The sequence below is a fragment of the Rhinatrema bivittatum genome, chromosome 3 (genome assembly GCF_901001135.1).
Source record: "Rhinatrema bivittatum chromosome 3, aRhiBiv1.1, whole genome shotgun sequence".
NCBI lineage: Eukaryota > Metazoa > Chordata > Amphibia > Gymnophiona > Rhinatrematidae > Rhinatrema > Rhinatrema bivittatum.
In genome coordinates, this window is record NC_042617.1 from 103,099,783 (window position 1) to 103,119,234 (window position 19,452).

General features: G+C 43.9%; 1 protein-coding gene across 1 annotated transcript in view; it reads left to right on the plus strand.

The window, feature by feature from the left end:
• LOC115086982 (serine palmitoyltransferase 3-like) overlaps positions 1–19,452 on the plus strand; it is a 189,075-nt gene that overhangs the window by 49,665 nt on the left and 119,958 nt on the right. Inside the window, exon 2 of the mRNA XM_029593552.1 lies at positions 10,024–10,215. Within this exon, the coding sequence (XP_029449412.1) occupies positions 10,024–10,215 (192 nt within the window). The remainder of the gene's footprint in view (positions 1–10,023; positions 10,216–19,452) is intronic.

Here is a 19,452-nt window from a genome sequence, read left to right on the forward strand (position 1 = left end):
GGACTGGTGCTGCGATGTCCAGTGCATATGTGCCACTGACAGAGAGGTGGAGTACCACTGCTGGGTGCAAGGCAATGCAGTCACCATGCTGGGGGATAAGTGCTGAGACTGCCTCTGCTGTGTGTTATTTTGTGACAGGAGGCATCTCGGGCTGGGGCACTGCAGTCACCAGTGCACTGAGATGCCTCTGGCCCTTTGTGCATGAGTGTGCTCCTAGTTATTCTGGGCCCACCCATGTGGGGTAGGTACCTGGAGTGTGGGGTAGAGCCTTGGACCCCCTTTGTTTCCCCCTATGAGGAGGGGACAGGCCTCCACTGGTTCCCTCCCATATTGGCTTGTGATCTGGATAAACCCACATCAAAGTTCAGCTGGTTATGCTGATAATTTAATTTACATTCATATTCTGCCAAGCCACAAAGATCGCAGTGGAGAACAACATAATAAAACAGTACAGCAATTAAAAATAAATTAGAAATTTATTTCTGTCATCAAACAAAACATTTAAAAGAATAGGCAAAATCAAGCAACACAGCTTTTAATTTCTTATGAAAAGTAAGATAACTCTCTTCCTCTGGCAATTCCTGTGGAAGAGTGTGCAGGTTTTTAAAAGATGGAGCCATTAATAATCACGCTGTCATAGATCGTATCATTCGAGTAGGAACATAGTATGTAAAAAGAGAATGAAAATATTCTGGAGCAGTACCTGCCAATGCATTAAAACAATTTTTTTAACAGTCTTAGATTATACTCTCTCAGACACTAGGAGCCAATGTAAGGCCCTTAAAATATGGGCTGATATAGTCAAAAGGCGATATCCCAGCATTTAAATGCTCTGCCGCATTTTGAGCCAGCTATAAGACCTGAATTGATGACTAAGGGAGACCCAAATAAAAAGACTTACAATAATCCAGGTGGGAAAGGGCTAAAACCTGCACCATCAATCGAAAATCATTAGCTGAAAAATAAGGGTTAATCCATTGTAACAGCCTCACGTTATAAAAAAAGCAGCCTTTGCTACAGCTTTAACCTAAGTTTAAAAATTAAATGGGATCTAAGCTGACTTCCAAATAGTGTAACTCAGTGACAATAGGAATCTCAACCTCACACCCTTTAAAAGTGGGAAAAACAGGTGGAAGAGACATAACCCAGAGTGCTTCTATTTTATCCAAATTAAGGCCAATAAATTTGCTGACATCCACTTATTGTTAAAAGGCAATCAACAAGTACAGATGGAATAAAGTTATTAGACAAGCCAAAGGAGAAATACGCTAGATAGCATACAGTCAAAAACAGATTTTAGATGAAGAAAGTAGATTTGTAAGCTTAAGCGTGTACATTTTAAGTAAGACAGGTGACAGGGCAGATCCCTGTGATATCCCTGACCCTAGCAGTCTGAATCCTTATTTGTTAATATCATGATAACGATTTGTAAGAAAGGCCTGGAGCCGCTTAAGAATGGCAGGGCCATGACCAATTTTGTCCAGCCAGGTTAACAAACTAGCAGGATCCACTGCATCAGAAGCGACATCAAAAGCACCTTTCCACTGTCTAATCCCTGTCTTTAAAAATCTAAAGTTAATTCAGTGAGAAATGGTTCCATTTGAACTTGAAATGGATTTGTGGGAATGTGAAAAATTTGACATTTAGTAGTTGGTGCACTCTCTCTCACTCTTATCATTGTTGGCATGCTTGTAATCGGCAACAAAATTGCGCCATTTAAAAACTCCCCTTCTTTTCAAACTTTGTGCCAGGAGAAGTAGCATGACCTAGAGCTCAGAAGTTGCTTTAGAAATTAGACTTTACGAAGACAGTTTTCAAAGGGATTTACCTTGGTAGGCTGCCCTGGTCGAAAGTTATCCTCCTGGTGTCTGAAAGCACAGGCAGCCGTTCCCAAATGCATACTTTTATTTGGAGCAAAAAGAGGCCATCTGGATCTGTGTTTAGTTTAGGAATAATATGGGTAGCCAGGACTGACGCTTCTGCCCTCGCCCATCTCTTTACAACAGGCCACAGCTTTTATTAACAAACATCCCGGAGCCCGAGCCAGCTCACTGTAACAATCAATTACCCCTCCCCCCCGCCCATCAGCCAAGGACAAGCAAGACGGGCAATCAGAGGCTATCCCAGCTTGTATGAACACACCCCCCACGACTCCCGCCATCTCCCAAACAAGGAGTCGCACCATCAATAACCGCACCCGGTTGTTCATTTAGGAACCACTGACCTGACACCTGTCAAGTCAGACACTTTTAACCACTGCATAATCCCCCAATCGACTCAAGCTACCCGCCACAGGCGCAGGTAAATTACCTGCGACTCCCAAAGGTGCGACCAGGATCCCCACTCAGTAACATATTCCAAGGCCTCCTGCAGTGCATTCAAAAACAAATCCAAACCCACGAAGAATAAAGAGACCCCGTTCCCCCCCCCCCCCCCCCCCCCCCCTAAAGAACCCAGCCTCAAGGTCCCAAACCCTGTTGTGGCGGATATGAAAATCCCCCATACCCGCCAACCAGGAGCCAATCCGCTGGTTTGCCTTGGTCCGACAACTGCACCAAACCTTATGTGCAAGCAAAGCAGGCCTTGGGATAATGTCAAACCAGCAAATAACAGTGTCCGGGAACAAGCGGGAAACCGTCGACAGGTCCTTGCGCACCATGCCGATGAACCTGCGACCCGACATTTTGCCCCAATTGTTCCCACCCAGGTGAATGACTAAGACATTCGGCGGGTTGAGACAGCTGAGCCCCTCTTGCAGACAAGGCAGCAAAATCCTTCCAACGCATTCCCCCTCGCCCCATCCAGCAAATGTGCACCCCCCCCGACCCTCCAAGTCCAAATGTGGCCCGTACGGGCTAGAGATGTGCATTCGTTTTTGCCGAATTGGAAAATTGCAACGAAATTGTCCAATTCGGCATGTTTCAGGGAGCCCAAAAAAAATCAGGATTTTCCCATTTTTTCGCAAAAATTCGTTTTTCTGATTAGTGCGCACTAACTCCCCGTTAGCGCGCACTAACAAAAACTAACAAAAAGTAACAAAATCTAACGGTTTTTGTTAGTGCGCGCTAACGGGGAGTTAGCGCGCGCTAATGGGGAGTTAGCGCGCACTAACTAAAAATCGATTTTGCGCGAAAAAAAAGACCCGAACTGAAAAAAAACGACATTTTCCATGGCGGCCGAAAAACGAAGAACGACACGAACACAAAAAACGATGCACATCTCTAGTACGGGCGGATCTCTGTTTAGCTTAGAAAGGAAGGACAGCATGTAGAATCGATTTTCAGAACCATGTGCTTTTTAAAAGTTTTTACACCCCTTCACTAGCTTTCTGCCCACAGAAGCAGCAGGTATAAACATATGCAGCAGCCACTGCTTATGCGTGAATCTCATAGGCAGTTTTGAAATTTTGCCTTTGAAAATGGGATGCAAGCTGCATGTGCACTGTGCAGTGCTGTGTGCTATGGAAAACTGCCACCTAGAGGCCCTTGCCCCACTGCATTACTGCTTTGCAAACATGGCAGTCATGCTTTCTCTCCAGGAAAAAAAAAAGGCCAGCATGCTGGCTGCTTCTTGTGGCAGAAACTGGGCCTCATTACACAAGCTGCTCTTGTGATCCTGACCAACCTCTGTGCATCACAGGCAGTGGGGACCTGGCGACTAGGGGGAATGTAGTGTTTATCGCCTGCATTTGGCCCACTGAATTGAGAACAGAATTTAGCCTGGATTCATGAGATCAGACATGAATTTTAAATCCACTATAATCCCTGCTAGATCAAGGACAATGGCAGCTTTGATGGGACAAGATTTTGCATTGTTCGCAGGCTTATGTGATGTGGCAGAGCGCAGTGCTATTTACAGCAGCAGGAGATTTGCATTTCATTATTTAAAGTGCCTGCCTTAGAATGGAAAAAAAAAAAACAACTGATCTCAGGTAAAGGGCCTGCTTGTCAGAATAACGTGAATTGACTCATTTCTACCAATGAGTCACATTTTTTCAAGCGAACCACACCCAAGCAGGAATTTGCATTGGGCCCGGAGAAAGCTCTTTGAATGTCTGTGACAGTTTTTTAGCTATTGATTTGTACTAAAGGGTTTTTCACAAGCCTACTGACTTCACTGCCTGGCGAGCGCACAGCTGGGCCAGCAGAGACACATTAAAAGTTCACAGCCTCTGCCGAATACCACGATCTCATGCTGCTGCACTTTTAGAACTAACGTGTATGTCTGGGTGGGGGAGGGGGGTTCCTGCAATCCGAACGAGAACCCAAAAAATCCAGGTTTTATTGGCACTGATGCCTGCATTCAGTGCAGCGTTCCACGTCGGCACGCTGCGTTGGCCTGGCAGTTTGTACTCGTGTGCATACCGTGGTTAAAACAAAAGGGGAAGGAGCTCGTGCTCAGCTCGGCTGCCTTTTCACAGTGCAAAAGGGAAAAGGGGGGGGTTGGGTTTGTTTCAACTTCATAGCTCGGGGCGGCCGGCCAGGCTTGCTTGGTTTTGCAGGCTCTCGGCTGCAGCTGCACTGGATTCCGCAGTATTCTGTGCAAATGACATTTATTTATTTTAAAAAGCTCGCATACCGCACTCTACTACAAAAAAAAAAAAAAAAAAAGGAACATCAAGACCTGCTCGTTCCCGTTACTCAGCTGTACAGTTCGCTCCCTCTTCTTCCATTGCCACCAGCACTGGATTGCTGCCAGCGCCCTATCAGGGGGGCTCTTTCCCATTCTCTTCTCTTTATTTTGCCTAAAATAAGGTCACAAAGCGCTCCCGGGAGTCGCCCCTGGCACTAAACTGTGCGTTACCGTTTCCCAGAGCGGTTGGGAAAGAGACTCCTTGCTTCTTCTTGGCAAGCACAGCGCAGCTTTTCTTTTCCTCCCCTGCTCCATTCATGTCTGAGCACAGAGGGCTCGCATTCTTAAAGAGACAGTGCCCCCAATAACCCAGCTCCTTTTACATTCAGCATTTATATTGAGAACGTACAAGCCATATATATTCTAGGAAAAGTATTTTAGCTGTGTTAGGTTTTTCAGCAGAGATATTGAATATATCTGCTGCCATATGTTCTCTCTCTAAATATATATTTATGTCTGTGTACTTTTTTGGGTTTTTTTTATCTTACTATAGCATAAATGGATATTCTTCTTATACCTTTATGCTGTAATGTTCTAAAATCTAATTTACACCTCGTTGTATCTCCCACTGAGGCTAACTTTTAACATTTTTAGATGCTTTAATAGTGAGCAAAAGATGATTAACTCATAAGTTGCTGAGATATGGGAATATGCTCTAGTAAATCGGAACAAAAGTTATTTCCAAATATTTTATTTTTCTCTACCAGCATCTCAGGAGATAGTGATATATCATTGCAGACTTAATTGAGATCTTTGGGAGCCCCAGATGCATTTGCAGCTCGGTATGCAACCTAAAGCTGTGGGGTATTTTTTTTAAGTGTTCAAGCTAAAACTTGCTGCTTCATGTAAACTAGAACCCCATAATTTATATGCTAACTGGGTATACATTAGGCTGAGATGTGTTTGGTGTGGCACAAGGATCTCTTAGTCACGGGAGGTCGGGGAAGATGAAAGTGGTGGTGTTGGTGGAGGTTGTAGTGGGAAGATCAGGATAGAATCCTGTTCTTGGTGCTTTACATACATTACCTTGTTACAGCACCATCAAAAGGTTTGTATTCCTAAGATCCTGCCACGTGGCAGCGACTATCCGCCTCTGTTTTCTCAAGAACCTGTTTGTGTCATCTGAAAAACTGTACACAGGTTTAGTTTTTGTATTTGTGTTTATATTTCACTTATCTATAGCAGACAAGTTTCTAAGCAAATTATATCAATATTGTACAGATATATACATTAATTATATGCAACACAAACACCACCTCGCTAACATAAGCATGACGGTATAAATAATCTGTTTTAGGAATTCCTCTCAGGGCTAAGAACAGTGAGAAACATAAATTAAGATCCCCAAATGCCTACACAAAATAAAAGGCTTTGACTTTTTTTTTTTCTTCCTAAATGCTAAGTAGTTGGCCTCTTCCCTAACAGCAGCTGGCAGGGCATTCCATAGCTTTGGCCCAGCCACAGAGAAAGTTCGGTTCTGTGGGCCAAGCGTCTCTCCTTAAATGAGGGAACGGACAGTAACACTTTCCATAAGAGCCTTGTGTGCTTTGGAACAAAAGTCTATTTTTATTTGTAATGGTTTCCTGAAATGGACATGTTTGAAGTCGAACTGAGGTTTTTTCTTGCTGGTTTGTTTGTTAGATGATCACCTTCTAGACATTATGTAAACATAATGTTGTATACTACATTTCCCTCTACATAAAATTGCTGTATTTGCAAAAGGAAAACAAACCTACCTTGGAGGCACAGCAGTTTCATGGGAGACAAAAACTGTGGGGATGGGGTCGCTGGAGTACTATGGAAGCATAGGGCTTTGCCTCTACTAGGTGACATTTTCATATGGTTTGGAATAGTAAATCAGAAGCCAGTGGGGAAGAAGACCAGACTGATCCTGCTGTTGATGTGTGAGTGTCCATCTGCATCAGTAGTAGGTAACTCCAGTCCTGGAGTGTCACAAACAGGTCAGCTTTTTAGGACATCCCCAATGAATATGCATGATATATTTGCATGCAGTGCAGGCAGTGTATGCACATATACCTCATGCATATTCATTGTGGATATCCTGAAAATCGGATCTGTTTGTGATGTAGACCAGAGTTGCTAACACCTGGTCTACATCAATAGACCCTTCAACACAACTGGCACTTATTTCCAGCTTGGAATGGCATTCTTATCAGAGAGGTTAAGAATTAGACTGCTAGCTGAAGGAGTAGCTGGTGGTTAGAGCACCTGGTTGAGAACCAGTGAAGGCAGAATTCAAATCACGCTTACGCCATGGACCCACCTTGGGTAAGTCAGTTTATTTCCCATTGCCTGTTGCATGTTGATGGCCCTATTAGGTATTCCCACGCGATTCACAAAGCAAAATATGCAGCCAAGCTGCACATTTTGCTTTCTGAAATTAGCACCTACCCAAAGGTAGGCACTAATTTCTTCGGGCACCGGGCAAGTGCACAGAAAAGCAGTTTTTACTGCTTTTCTGTGCACCCTCCGACTTAATATCATAGCGATATTAAGTCGGAGGTCCCAAAGGGTAAAAAAAGTAAAATAAATAAATACATTTTGAAGTCGGGCCGCGGCTGTCGGGTCGAAAACCGGACGCTCAATTTTGCCGGTGTCCGGTTTCCGAGCCCGTGGCTGTCAGCGGGCTTGAGAACCTACGCTGGCAAAATTGAGCGTCGGCTGTCAAACCCGCTGACAGCCACCGCTCTGGGCCAAAAGGAGGCGCTACGGATGCGCTAGTGTCCCTAGTGCCTCCTTTTGCCTGTTTCTACCGCTGGGCCTCATTTAAATACAGAATCGCGCGCACAGGCGAGTGGCCTGTGCGCCTGCTGGGAGAGCGGGCGTTCACCCGCTCTCCCGCAGACTTTACTGAATCGGCCTGTAAGAGGGTCATTTATCAAAATGTGTTAAGGCGTTATCGTGTGTTTGCATATGCAAATTTAAAATTTGTAGCCAAGTGGGAGGAGTAAATGGAAAATGAGGGCTGGTTAATGTTATGTGTGATAAAATGCACACCATTGTGGTATTTAATGCCAGAAATAACTACACCTTTTTTCTCTGCATTATGCCTGTGATAGCTGTGCATTACAAGATTTATCGCAAATCCCAGTGAGAAAAAGAGAGAGTGCCTCTAGGAGGCTTACTTGTATTTGAACTTTTTATACCACTGTAAGAGAGGGCATTATGAACTTGGGGTGAGGTTTGTCTGGTGACGTGGGTTCTGGGGGGCAGTTCTATATGCACAGTCATACATATGAACAGAACAGTTACCATCAAAGATACATGGTATAATTGAGTCTAGTGGTTCACCTTACAAGATTTAATGTGATTTGGAATGATGAAAGATAAAAGAGAAGATTTGTACCATGATCTCTATCTCTCTACCTAGCTTGATACTCTCTCTACCTAACTGCAATCAAGGTAGGTAGAGAATAAAGAGTACTAATTTACTTTTTTTTCACCTTTCATCCCTCCAAATCACATTAAATCTTCATTGATGGTAACTGTTCTGTTCGTCTGTATGACTGTGCTTGTAAAACTGCATCCCCCAAAACTCAACTCCCTCCCCCCCCCTCAAACCTCATCCCAAGTTACTAGTGCTCCCTCTTACAGTTGTATAAATACTGTGTTTCTCCAAAAATAAGACTGGTCATATATTTCTTTTTAGCTCTGAAAAAAAGGTTAGGTCTTATTTTCAGGGGATGTCTTTTCTTTTTTTCCATGATTGGTGAATGAGGACAACGCTAAGCCCGCCTCCTCTTTCATTCACCAATCAGATTCAATTTTCGGCCGAACCATTGCTCCTACCATGTGACAGAGGCTGGCCAATGGCACCAATAGCTCCTGTCACATGGTAAGGGCCATTGGCGCCATTTTGATTACTGGCAGCCGACAGCCCAAGAGTGGGAGATCGCTCCTGGGACCCCCGCTGGACCACCAGGGAATTTTGGCAAGTTTTGGGGGGGTCGGGAGGGTGGGGGGTTGCAATTAAGTAAATTTGAAGGGTTGGGGTGGGTTTCGGGTATTGTTTCCGGGGGGGGGGGGGGGCAGCCGAAATAAAATTGGCCTGAACCACGGGAAAATGAAATTTCCCACGGCGGGCCTAGGGCTTATTTTTGGAGTAGGGCTTATGTTTCAAGCCCACTCCAAAAATCCTGAAAAGTCAAGCTAGGGCTTATTTCCGGGGTAGGGTTTATTTTCAGGGAAACATGGTAGTTAACTTTTTGGTGAGTCTCTCTCTCTCCTTGCATTGTGAAAAAATACCTCTGTAGTACCAGGAAAATTAGCCTAGCCACACCACGTTTTGCTATATTTATAGCAGCAGGGACATTGTTTAGATTGTCTTTTAATGTTCCTCTTTTCCAAATACTAATCAAGGTGATTTATATCACATAAAACAGATACAACTTTGGAACATAAAATGTTGTTCAATAAAAACAGCACGCATCAGTACACAAACAAAACTATCAAATCAAGACAATTCAAATAAGTCGAGCAAAAATAACAGTAATGTATAAAATCTTTGAATAACTTTCATGAATTATTTTAAGGCTTGAAGTCACTTGTAGCATCCCTTTGAAAAGTGGGCTGAAAATCCGAAATTGTGTTATTGTCTCACAGATGATGTTCCATTGTGATGGCTTCATTTGTGTCTCTGCCTCCCTCTCTTTCTTTGTTTTAAAATTTGGAAGAGACTGGTGGAGCTTTCCACCCTTCCCTGGCTCTTCTTTTGGCCATGGGTCTTCTCTGTGTCTGCAATGCCTGCGCCGTCAAGGTTGATATGCCACACAACATTTTTGTTGATGTGGGTGTGCCTTGGGTTTGAAAAGGTTGGGAAGCACTGGGCTAGGAGTATAGATTTTTCATTGGGTTTTAGAGAAGCTGTTGGGTTTGGAGGTGGTATGGTAGGATTATATTGTGATAGTGGGGAATTTATTGTATTGACTAGGAGGGAGTGTTAGTTTTTAGCTATATAATATGGCTTCTATTTTTACCTAGTGAGAGTAGGGGTCCATTAGCTCTGAAATTGTGTCTTTTATTGTTGTTGTTTAATATATTATGCTATTGATATATTGTATCACTTTTTATGATGTAAACTGTGAAATTGAATTGAATAATTGAACTTGGTTGAAGCATGCTGGCAGGGCAGAATAAGAAAGCTATTGCAGAATAAGTGGAGGGCTATCGTTGACAAGGCTATCAGTCTGGCACTTTTCATGACTATATCTCTTATGCAGTGAACTGCTGGGTAGGTTGTGCCATATTCGATCACAGGAGCATACAGGAAGGAACAGAGCAGATCAGTAGCACAAGAGAGCATGGAACATGATTACAAAGCAAGAAAACTAACACAGACTAGACATGACACTTTTTTTCCTCTATTTTCAGCAAAATGAGATACCGAATGGTGACCTCTACAAGAAACCATTTAATGAATCCTTTGAGCCAGGACCCCTGCATATTGCTGTTCTTACGTATCTTGGTTTTGGTGTCATGACTTTGTTTGGCTACCTGCGAGACTTCATGAGAGCTTGTGGACTAGAAAAATGTCACATGGCTACAGAGAGAGAAGAGCAGAAAGTAAGTATGAATACCATTTTTTTTTAAATTTAGGCTTGCATTTACAATTGTCCGATATGCTTAGAAAGCATTTGCCCATCATTCTTGTATCTTCAGCAACAGTTCAGTGACTCCAGATCTCCCGCATTAAATACAGAACTCTTCCTTATAGCTGTCTGGTCAGGCTTAATGTAGAATTATGCTCAAGGCCATGGACAGTACTATATCGGTGGAGGTGATCCAGCTTAGGAAGTTCTCCTGAGGTAATGAGCTGGGTCATTATTTTCATCATATTTCTATGGCAAATAGAAACTGTTTGACTCCTGTAACATCCTGTGGAGTAAGCCAAGAATCCCAGTTCTTTACGGAAGGAAAGTTGCTCTCAAACAGAAGCGAGGAGGGATTCCTTACACATGGTAAAGAGGGTTGTTTTGGATATGTTCAGATGTTTGGGAAGAAAAGGGGTGAATGGAAATTTGCTATATAAAAAGTAGTGCAGATGGTTAACTATCTTCATTACACACACCTAGCAGAACATTTCCGATGTCCTGAAAAATGAAGACAAATGAGATCAACATTGCAACAAAAATGTAAACAACTTTTGTGTTCCATTCTGCTGCAACAGGATCTTGTCGGTCACGTGTGGGAATATTCAGTCAGTCAGTCAGTGAAGCTTGCTCATCCGTTATGTTCTGTTAGCTTTTGGTAGAGGAAAGTTGGCAGCCTGATAAAACACTAAAGATTTGACGAGGTTTAATGTTTAGCCTAACCAGGGTGTTTTCAGCCAAAGGTACACATTCCTCTAAAGCAGGGTTGAGCAAACCTTTTCAAACTTCAGACCCCCTTCCATCCATGCAGGTGGTTGCAAGTTGGGTTACATCATTATGTAGTCACTAGCAACTGTACCTGTTCTACATCCGGGCACATATGCTCTTGTATGGAAGCGTTAGCTGAAAAGGAAAAACTAAATTGTTTTCACCCAGGGCAAGGGACATGGAGCCACGTTTGCTAAAGCCAGGGCTGGCAAAGTTTATTTACCAAGCTGTCTTTCGCACTCCCCCACATCCCCTCTCCTCTCTCACACACACATTCTCTCTCACCGGCATCCCCTCTCCTCATATAGGCTCCCTCTCTCTGAAAACCCATACTCAAGCATCCCCCCACCCCCCCTCTCTTACCTCCCATGCTCTCTCTCACACCCTCCCCACCCCCCCGTCTTACCAACCATGCTCTCTGTCACCCCCCCTCTCTCACACACACATTCTCTCTCACTGGAATCCCCCCCCCCCATGCTCTCTCACACCCTCCTGCTCTCTCACACCCTCCTGCTCTCTCTCACCCTCTCCTCCCTGACACACATTCTCTCTCACCGGCATGCCACGGGATCCGCACCGTTTGTGGCGAAGATGAAGGCCCGGCGCGCCATTCGCCACACAAGGGGGGCCTTCCATTTTCACCTTGAGCAGAAAATAGCAGCGGAGACCCCGGCAAGCACATCCCGCGGCACGCTCTGTTCGCGGCGAAGATGAAGGCCCGGGCATGCCTTCCCTTTTTGCCGTGAATGGTGCGCCGGGCCTTCATCTTCGCCGTGAACAGAGCGTGTGCCGCGGGACGCGCTCCGTTCGCGGCATGTCAGGTTCTCCTCTGCTATTTTCTGCCTGTCCTGCAATGGCCGCTGTCCTTGCGGTTTTGAATAGTCTTCCGGCGAGGGAGGAAATCAGCGAGGTGAGGGAGGAAATCTGCGGGAAGGAGGAATTCTGTGCAAAATCTGCATTCCGCAGTAGCGCTGAATTCCCCCAGGAGTACCTCTTGTAGCTGGTGTTGTGACATGGCCACTGTACGGCGTGTTTGAGCCCCCAAGGCAGCCAGGGAGCCACCTGCGCCATCTATCGGCGGGCTGGGGAACATGGGCGAGCACTGACGGACACACTACTAAGCCCGATATATTATAGTGCCATCTATTTACGGGCTGGGGAACATGCGCGAGCACTGACGGACACACTACTAAGCCCGATATATTATAGTGCCATCTATTTACGGGCTGGGGAACATGCGCGAGCACTGACGGACACACTACCAAGCCCGATATATTATGGATTTTCATTTGATGAGCTGCCTTTTTCTGCATACACGCACACACATCTAAAAATTTTCCTGGATTCCTTGCCTGGTGTCAAATTGTCTTGCCAACCAATTAGCTCTTGAACCAGTTGCCAAGCCACCAAAGAGCCACTCTGCTAACAAGTAGCTCAAAGCCCATTTTTGGTTTCTTTTCAAGTCGCTGAAAGAAGCGATCACATACATGTGCGCACATACGCAGATAGGCACAGACAGGCAAATGCCCAATGCCCAGACAGAGACAGATGGAAACAAATACTCCCCACAGGCAGACTCAGACGTGGAAAGAGACACAGGCCACACATTGTAGACAAATGGTAAAGGGTGGAACATTTTTCAAAAAACTTAAGTGCCAGCCAAAATGTTTAGGAGATGGGCAAAGTGGAATAGATTTGCCCAACACTCCTTTTTTTTTTTTGCTCATCGTTTTATTTTATCATGTTTTGCTTATTTATCTTTTTATAAAAACAACTTTTTGCTTTCATTCTCCCTCCTAAATCCCCCTCCCTCAATTTCATTCATCTCCCCTCTACACCACCTCCCTCTGCCCATTCCCCTCCCCCTACTTCACTATTTCTTTTCCCCCTGGCAGGCAGCAGCTGCAACAGGAACTCCTGGGCTTGAAGCAGGAGCTCTTCCTAGTTGTGACATACACACTGGCTCCTCCCTTGCCCGGATCTACCACAGAGTAAGCACGTCTTCTCCTGGGCCTGACGAAAGAGATGTGTGGCTAAGCCATGGCATGCTTATGATGATGTTACTACTTTCCCTTCCTCCTTAGCTTATAGTGTCTCTGGACAGCACAGCCATTTTTTTTTTATTCTCAGTCAGCTAGTGCACACCCACCCCCCTCCCCCCGGATCATTCACGTACCCCCATTTGCACATCCCTGCTCTAAAGGTACTGGAAAAGGTCATAAAGGATATGTACAGGATGGCCTCACCAGCTCTTCCCTCCCATTCCCCAAAACTGCTGTCGCCACTGCCATGGGGCTTCCTGCGGCAGAAGCCAGTCCTGGTCTCCTTTTGTGGCAGCAGCAGTAAGGAAGTGTAGGCCAGAAACGGAGCCAGTGCTCAGACTGGGCTCTCAGGCCCTCTCATACAGCGGCCGGGAGCAGAACTTGCGCACTGGCTCCATTTCTGGCCTATGCTTCCACGCTGCTGCTGCCATCACAATGAGGCCCACAACCAGTGCCTGTAAGTTTGCAAGCGCCACTCTCCTCCTTTCTCCTGTTAGCCAATGAGAAGGGGGATGGGATGGATCGTCTAGCCCTCAGAGGAGGGGGGTGGTGGGTGGAGATATTGAGTATCATGGAGGATGGGGGAATGAGGATCCTGGGTAGGGGAAGGGGACCTGAGAGGGAGTGTGGGAGATGAGAATATCCAGGGAGGATAGGGGAAAGGAGGGAGCGAGCAGGAGAGTGGTAAGGAGAGAAAAAGACCGGGAGAAGAAAGAGATTACTTTGTGGGAGGCAGAGGGTGGTAAAGAGGTCAGAAGGAAGAAGAAAGGAAACGAGAGAAAGAGAAAATAAAATGAGATATAATACAGAAATAAAGGATAAATTAGAAATGTGGAGCCAAAGATTTTGAAAGCAGTCTCCACTGCTTATTCACCTAGTGCTGGGAGGTTTCAATCATTTTTTTTTCCAAAAAGGGTATATGAGCTGAAACTTTGACACAGAAGGGGTTTTTGGTTTTGGGTTTTTTTAAGTTTAAAACATTGGGCCCAACCAGTGAACTTCAGCTTTGCAAGTTCAGTGGTAAACATGTTGCTATGAATATCTAACAAGTTCTGCTATTGATAAGTGCTAGGATTCTTGTGTTCTAGTTGGCACTGTGGCAGCTCCTACTTTGAATGTAGGCATATCTCACTGTAACGATTTTCAGTAAACATTAAGGTCCCATATATGGCTCTACTGATGTGAGTAATTTATAAACTCCTTATGCTAAAAAGTCGTGAGGTAAATTAAGTCATGTTCTTAAGGAAAGTATGAACAATAAGGTCGTCTGCACCACAGTTTGCCACAGTGGTGTTTTTGATCTAGACTTCAGATGGTGGGTATCTTTTTATATTTTCCAACATACAGAATGTTGAAAAGAATTTTATATAAAAAGAATCAATATCTGTCAATCCATCCATCTGTTTGTAGGCATAATAACTCTCCAAAATAGGCATGGAAATTCATCAAGTTGGCCATGCGAGACCAAAATATAAATATCTTGGATTAGTTCAAAAACTGGAAACACCAAGTCAGTATTTTCAGAGAACTGAGTCTCTAAAACTATCCCCATTGCTTTCTATGGGAAACAGTTACAAGCTGTAAAATATTGACCAGTGCTCCCTTCCAAAAGCCTCCCCTCATCCTTCCAGCAGTTTGGTCCATAGCAGCACAGACAGGCAGAGTCACAGAAAAACAATTAAACAAGATTGCACTCATGGGGTACCTAAAATGTCCAAAAGTGTCTGACACTTCCAGCGCTTACTCCAACTCATCCGCATATCTCTCCTCTCTCCGCCCCTATTCACCCCATCCCCCCTCATTCTCCTATCTCCTCCGCTGTATTCTCTTTGGGCGCCCCCCCCCCCCTTTTTTTTTTTTTTTAGAAATTTACTCAACAGCATTATAGTTAGTTAAGTGTTAAGTTTAGGTGAATTTTCAGCCACAATTTAGCCAGTTTGACCCTAGGTTGATAGGAAGTAAGGTTGTGTCCTCTGGTTAACTCACAATTAGGAAGTGTTTTTTTGAGGGGAAAGTTTCATGAAGTTGGGGAGCTTTGACATCCAGCAGGGAGGCAGTGGATCTGAGGAGTTGTTATCGGGGCTTCATTTTGTTTTCTGTTGGGTAGAAGGGAGAGGGGGATCACCGAGTTCCGGTTGGCATGCATGGCCAGCTAGATTTAAGCCGGCTATCCCTGTGCCTAGGGATAGCCAACAAAGTTAGCCATCTAACATATTCCCCCCCCCCCCCCCCACCTGATCTTTTCTCCGGAAGTGCCAAAATATTTAGCCATTCAGCAGGAAGATTTTCAAAGGTGCCAGTCTCCTTAATTCTATCGCTAGGTGGCTAGATTGCTTTGAAAAGCTACCTCTGTGTCACTATATTAAATTTCTGCCATGCCATGTAGGTGATTGCAGAGGCACTGTTGTGACAAAGTCTCACAAGCATTGTTTTGTTCACACATACTTGCTTAATCTGATATTTTGGGTTTTTTTCAGATATCTGTGTTTATGGTAAATAACACCTCATTGAATATTTACATTAAACAAGGACCACTGTCATTTTTTTAAAAATTAAGCATAATGATTGGAAGTCTTATGCTAATATAGAACCAAAGGCTAAGTATAATAAGCAAGCCCATGTCGTAAATTGCATTTTTTTTTTCCTTTTTTATCTAATACTACAGCTCCAAACAGTGTATAAAAATTGGACATTCGGGGCATTCATAGTGGCTGTGGTAAATCACATCAGCAATAAAAAAATTTTAAAAAAAAAGTGTACCTGTCCAGTGGCTGTACCCATACCTATCATGGCAAAACTGCACTATGATTTATATTTTATTGTATTAATTCTGGCACTAGTGTGTGTGTGTTCCAATTACATCTTCCCTTGCATCTAAAACTGAATACAGCTTTTATTCCTTCCAGAGTGTTTCAGATGTACACAGTCTCTACATTAAAATTCAAAGCTGTACTATTAGTATTCTCAAGTGAAAGAAACATTCATACAAAGTACTTACAGTAGAACCTTAGCTGCAGTAGTGCTAGGCACACTATGTTGCTTGTACCAATTCAGCCATTGTACCTCTGCTGTCATGGTTTACATGGCAGTCTAAGCTTTGGCTCTCCCATTGACTTTGGAATAGGAATATGTAAAGAGGGTCTGGCTTGCCCATTTAGTGACTCAGAATATTCATTGGCCAGACCGTGTGAATCTGCCTGGATTCATTTTACAAACAAGTTTTAGAACAGATGGAAAGTTTGCAAATTTGCTTATGTCAGCAAAAACGATTTCTGTTTCTTATCACATATGAAGTTATTGCTGTTACTCTTTAGAATTTTCCGCTGCTAACCTTCCATAGAAACATAGACTATATTATCGGATAAAGAACCTAAGGCCCTTCTAGCCTGCCTAAATTTAATTCCTTTTGCAGGGCTGTAGATCACAGTTGATCTCTGACTTTCACTTTGCTTTCTGACAGCTCGGGATTCTTCATGAATTTCATTATTGATTTGCCTCTGCCACCCTTTCTGTGACAAAATATTTTCTAGTGTTACTCGAGTCTACTCCCTTTGAATCTTCTGTTCTGACCTCTTGTTCTAGACCTTCCTTTCCACTTAAAAATCTTTTCTTCATGTGCATAGTCTATACCATTGAGGTCTTTGAATATCCTAACATCCTCTCCATTCCACTATAGTGTATATTTTTAAGACCCTAAGTAGCCCAGCTCTGGACCGCCTCCTCTCTGTCCATATCCTTTCAGAGGTATGGCTCCCAGAACTGGACACAATACTCCAGATGCGGTCGTACCAATGACCTCTACAGAGGCATTATCATCTCTTTTTTGTCTACTGGTTATAGCGCTTCATATATACTTTGGCATTTTTCCATCTCTGGCGATTGTCTTGTCAAACACTATTTTGCTATCTTGAGATCATCAGATATAATTACCTCGAGGTGGCTTTCCTGATTGATGCACATTATTCATGCTTTCCCCCCCTCTTCCACCATCACATACTTTTTGGATTTCTGTACCCAAAATGCATGTCTCTACACTTTTTGCACTGAAACTTATTTTACAAGAACTTGACCACCCCTTGAGATCTCATAGGTTGCTCCTCATTTTGTCTGCACCTTCAGAAGTGTCCATTCTGTTGGAGACTGTAGTATCATTTGTAAAAAAATAAAATAAACCTCATCTGCTAACCCTTCTGCGATATCACTCATGAAAATATTGAAGAGAACCAGGCCCCAGGATCAACTCCGAAGGCATTCCACTGATCACTGCTCTTTCCTCAGAGTGAACTCTATTTACCAGTACCTTCAGTTATCTATTACTTAACCAGTTTCTGAAGCCAGGTGTTACGTACATGCATGAAAATGCGCACGAGGATTTCAGAATTAAACCTCTGCAGGTACTTTCCCACCACCAGACTAGCCCTGTTCCTTCACCTCCCCCACAGGCAAAAGTATGTATGCTTTTCGCAGCGTAGGTACTTTTATCCACAGTGGCAGGGAATAGCAATTTTTAAATGGCCTTGTTACATGGATAAACCCACGTAAGTTTTGAAACTCACCCTCCCTGAAAACTGACCCTCTGCCTGCTTTTCTTTTCTACTTTCTTTTCTTTTATGATTCTTAAAAGCATATACAGAAAATGATAGTCACAACATAATTTAGATTTTAGCGAAAGCAAAACTCTAGCCTGCTTTTCATCTAAACCTGGCTGTTGTCTCGTTGTCCCTCCTCCTTGATCCTTGGCAGTAATCTTTCCCTTCTTCCATGGCTCTAAATCCCTCCCTGTCTCTCTACTTCTGTCCAGCATGGTTCCTGGGGGTTCCTCTTCTCTCCCCTGATAGACTGCCATCCACTCTCACTCTCCTTTACCAGGTTAATCATAGATTCCTGTCCCCCTTCCTTATCCTCCATGTCTTCATTCCTGCCTCATTCATTTTTCCCTACCTTTTCCCCTCATACTGTCAACCCCAGTACTATTTCCTCCTTTCTTCCTTTGATCCATTCTACTCACTTGTTTAGTGCAGCTCTCTTTCTCTCTCTGTTAGGCCAGTGACAGAGCTTGTGGCAGTAGTGGGAAATGTTTGTCACTGGTGTGATAACCCAGCTTTCCTCAGCAAGCAGCAAAGGCTGAAAAGGCCCCTCTCTTTCCCCACATCCTCATGAAGTGCAGTAGTGGGGTTTACAATCGGTCGCTCTCTTCCCCCATCTCCGCTAAACATGTGCAATGCGGTTTGAGGCTTCCCATATGTGTGAATGGCCCCTCTTTGTCCCTCCTCCTCCAGCAAAGTGGGGTGAAGTGTTTGGGGCCATATTCCTGGCCTGTGGCAGCAGCTCAGCTAATCACAGGTAGTAGCAGCAGCCCACTCATATTTTCTCCCTAAAACTTTCTGGCATCCCTTCTGGAGGACCCCCCCTGGGATGGTCTCCCAGGTTGGGAAGCACTGACCTAGAATGTATTCTCTCCGGCCCCGTTGTCTTGTGCAGAGACAGCCTGGCAAACGCTGACTTTTTTTTTGTTGACCTACTCTTCCTCCCCCTCTCGAATCTCCTTCCCAGCACCATCTGCTGAAGTACTGTAACAGTCTCTGAAGTTACAGTGGGCTTTTCTTATGGGATCATTGGATGCCAAATATAATAGTTCTCAAAAGCAAAATGTGGTTATGTCAGAAATGAATGCTATAGGAAAGAATGCATTGGAATTTTGGAACATTCTTGTAACAGGAGCTCCTACGACATAACCGAAGACAATTATCAAGCCATTTTCGCAGATAGTGATTTATGCGCCTAAAATGACCATCTGAAAATTGACCTTCCACAATCCGGCTGAAAAGTACACATGGGTTTCTGTAATGCACGCAACATTTAGCCACATCTGAGGGGGGTTTGGGTGGGAATAGAAAATAAAGCACACAGATTGGATTTAAAAATCTACACACATTCTTTTCCTTTAAGATTCTATTCACACGAAAAAAAAAACAGTTGCAAAAGTCCATTGGTGCTTTGTACCCACCGCAGTTTTCCAAGGGAAAGATTGCATGTACTTTCCACAGACTCTGCATCAAAAGCAGACATTGCCCTGTCTAAGAAGTAACTGCTATGGTCAGACCTGGAGAACTGCTTCATCTGCCAACAAATGAGTTACATAGCTTCTAATGGCCAAATATACATTTTTGGATGAAAGGAGGGGGGAAAGTCTGCAAATCAGATTTTTGCACAATTTTTACTTTATCTGTCTTTGGCTATTCTTCTGGAAAATATTGCAGAGGAATACTCATGCATTTAAAAATATATGTCAAAAGCACGGTACACTTTGGTGACTTTTGCCCGGCTCTTAAATTTAGTTCTTTTGGGCTAGAATTCACGGGCTTTGTGACTTTTTTTTTGTTTGTTTGTTTGAACATATT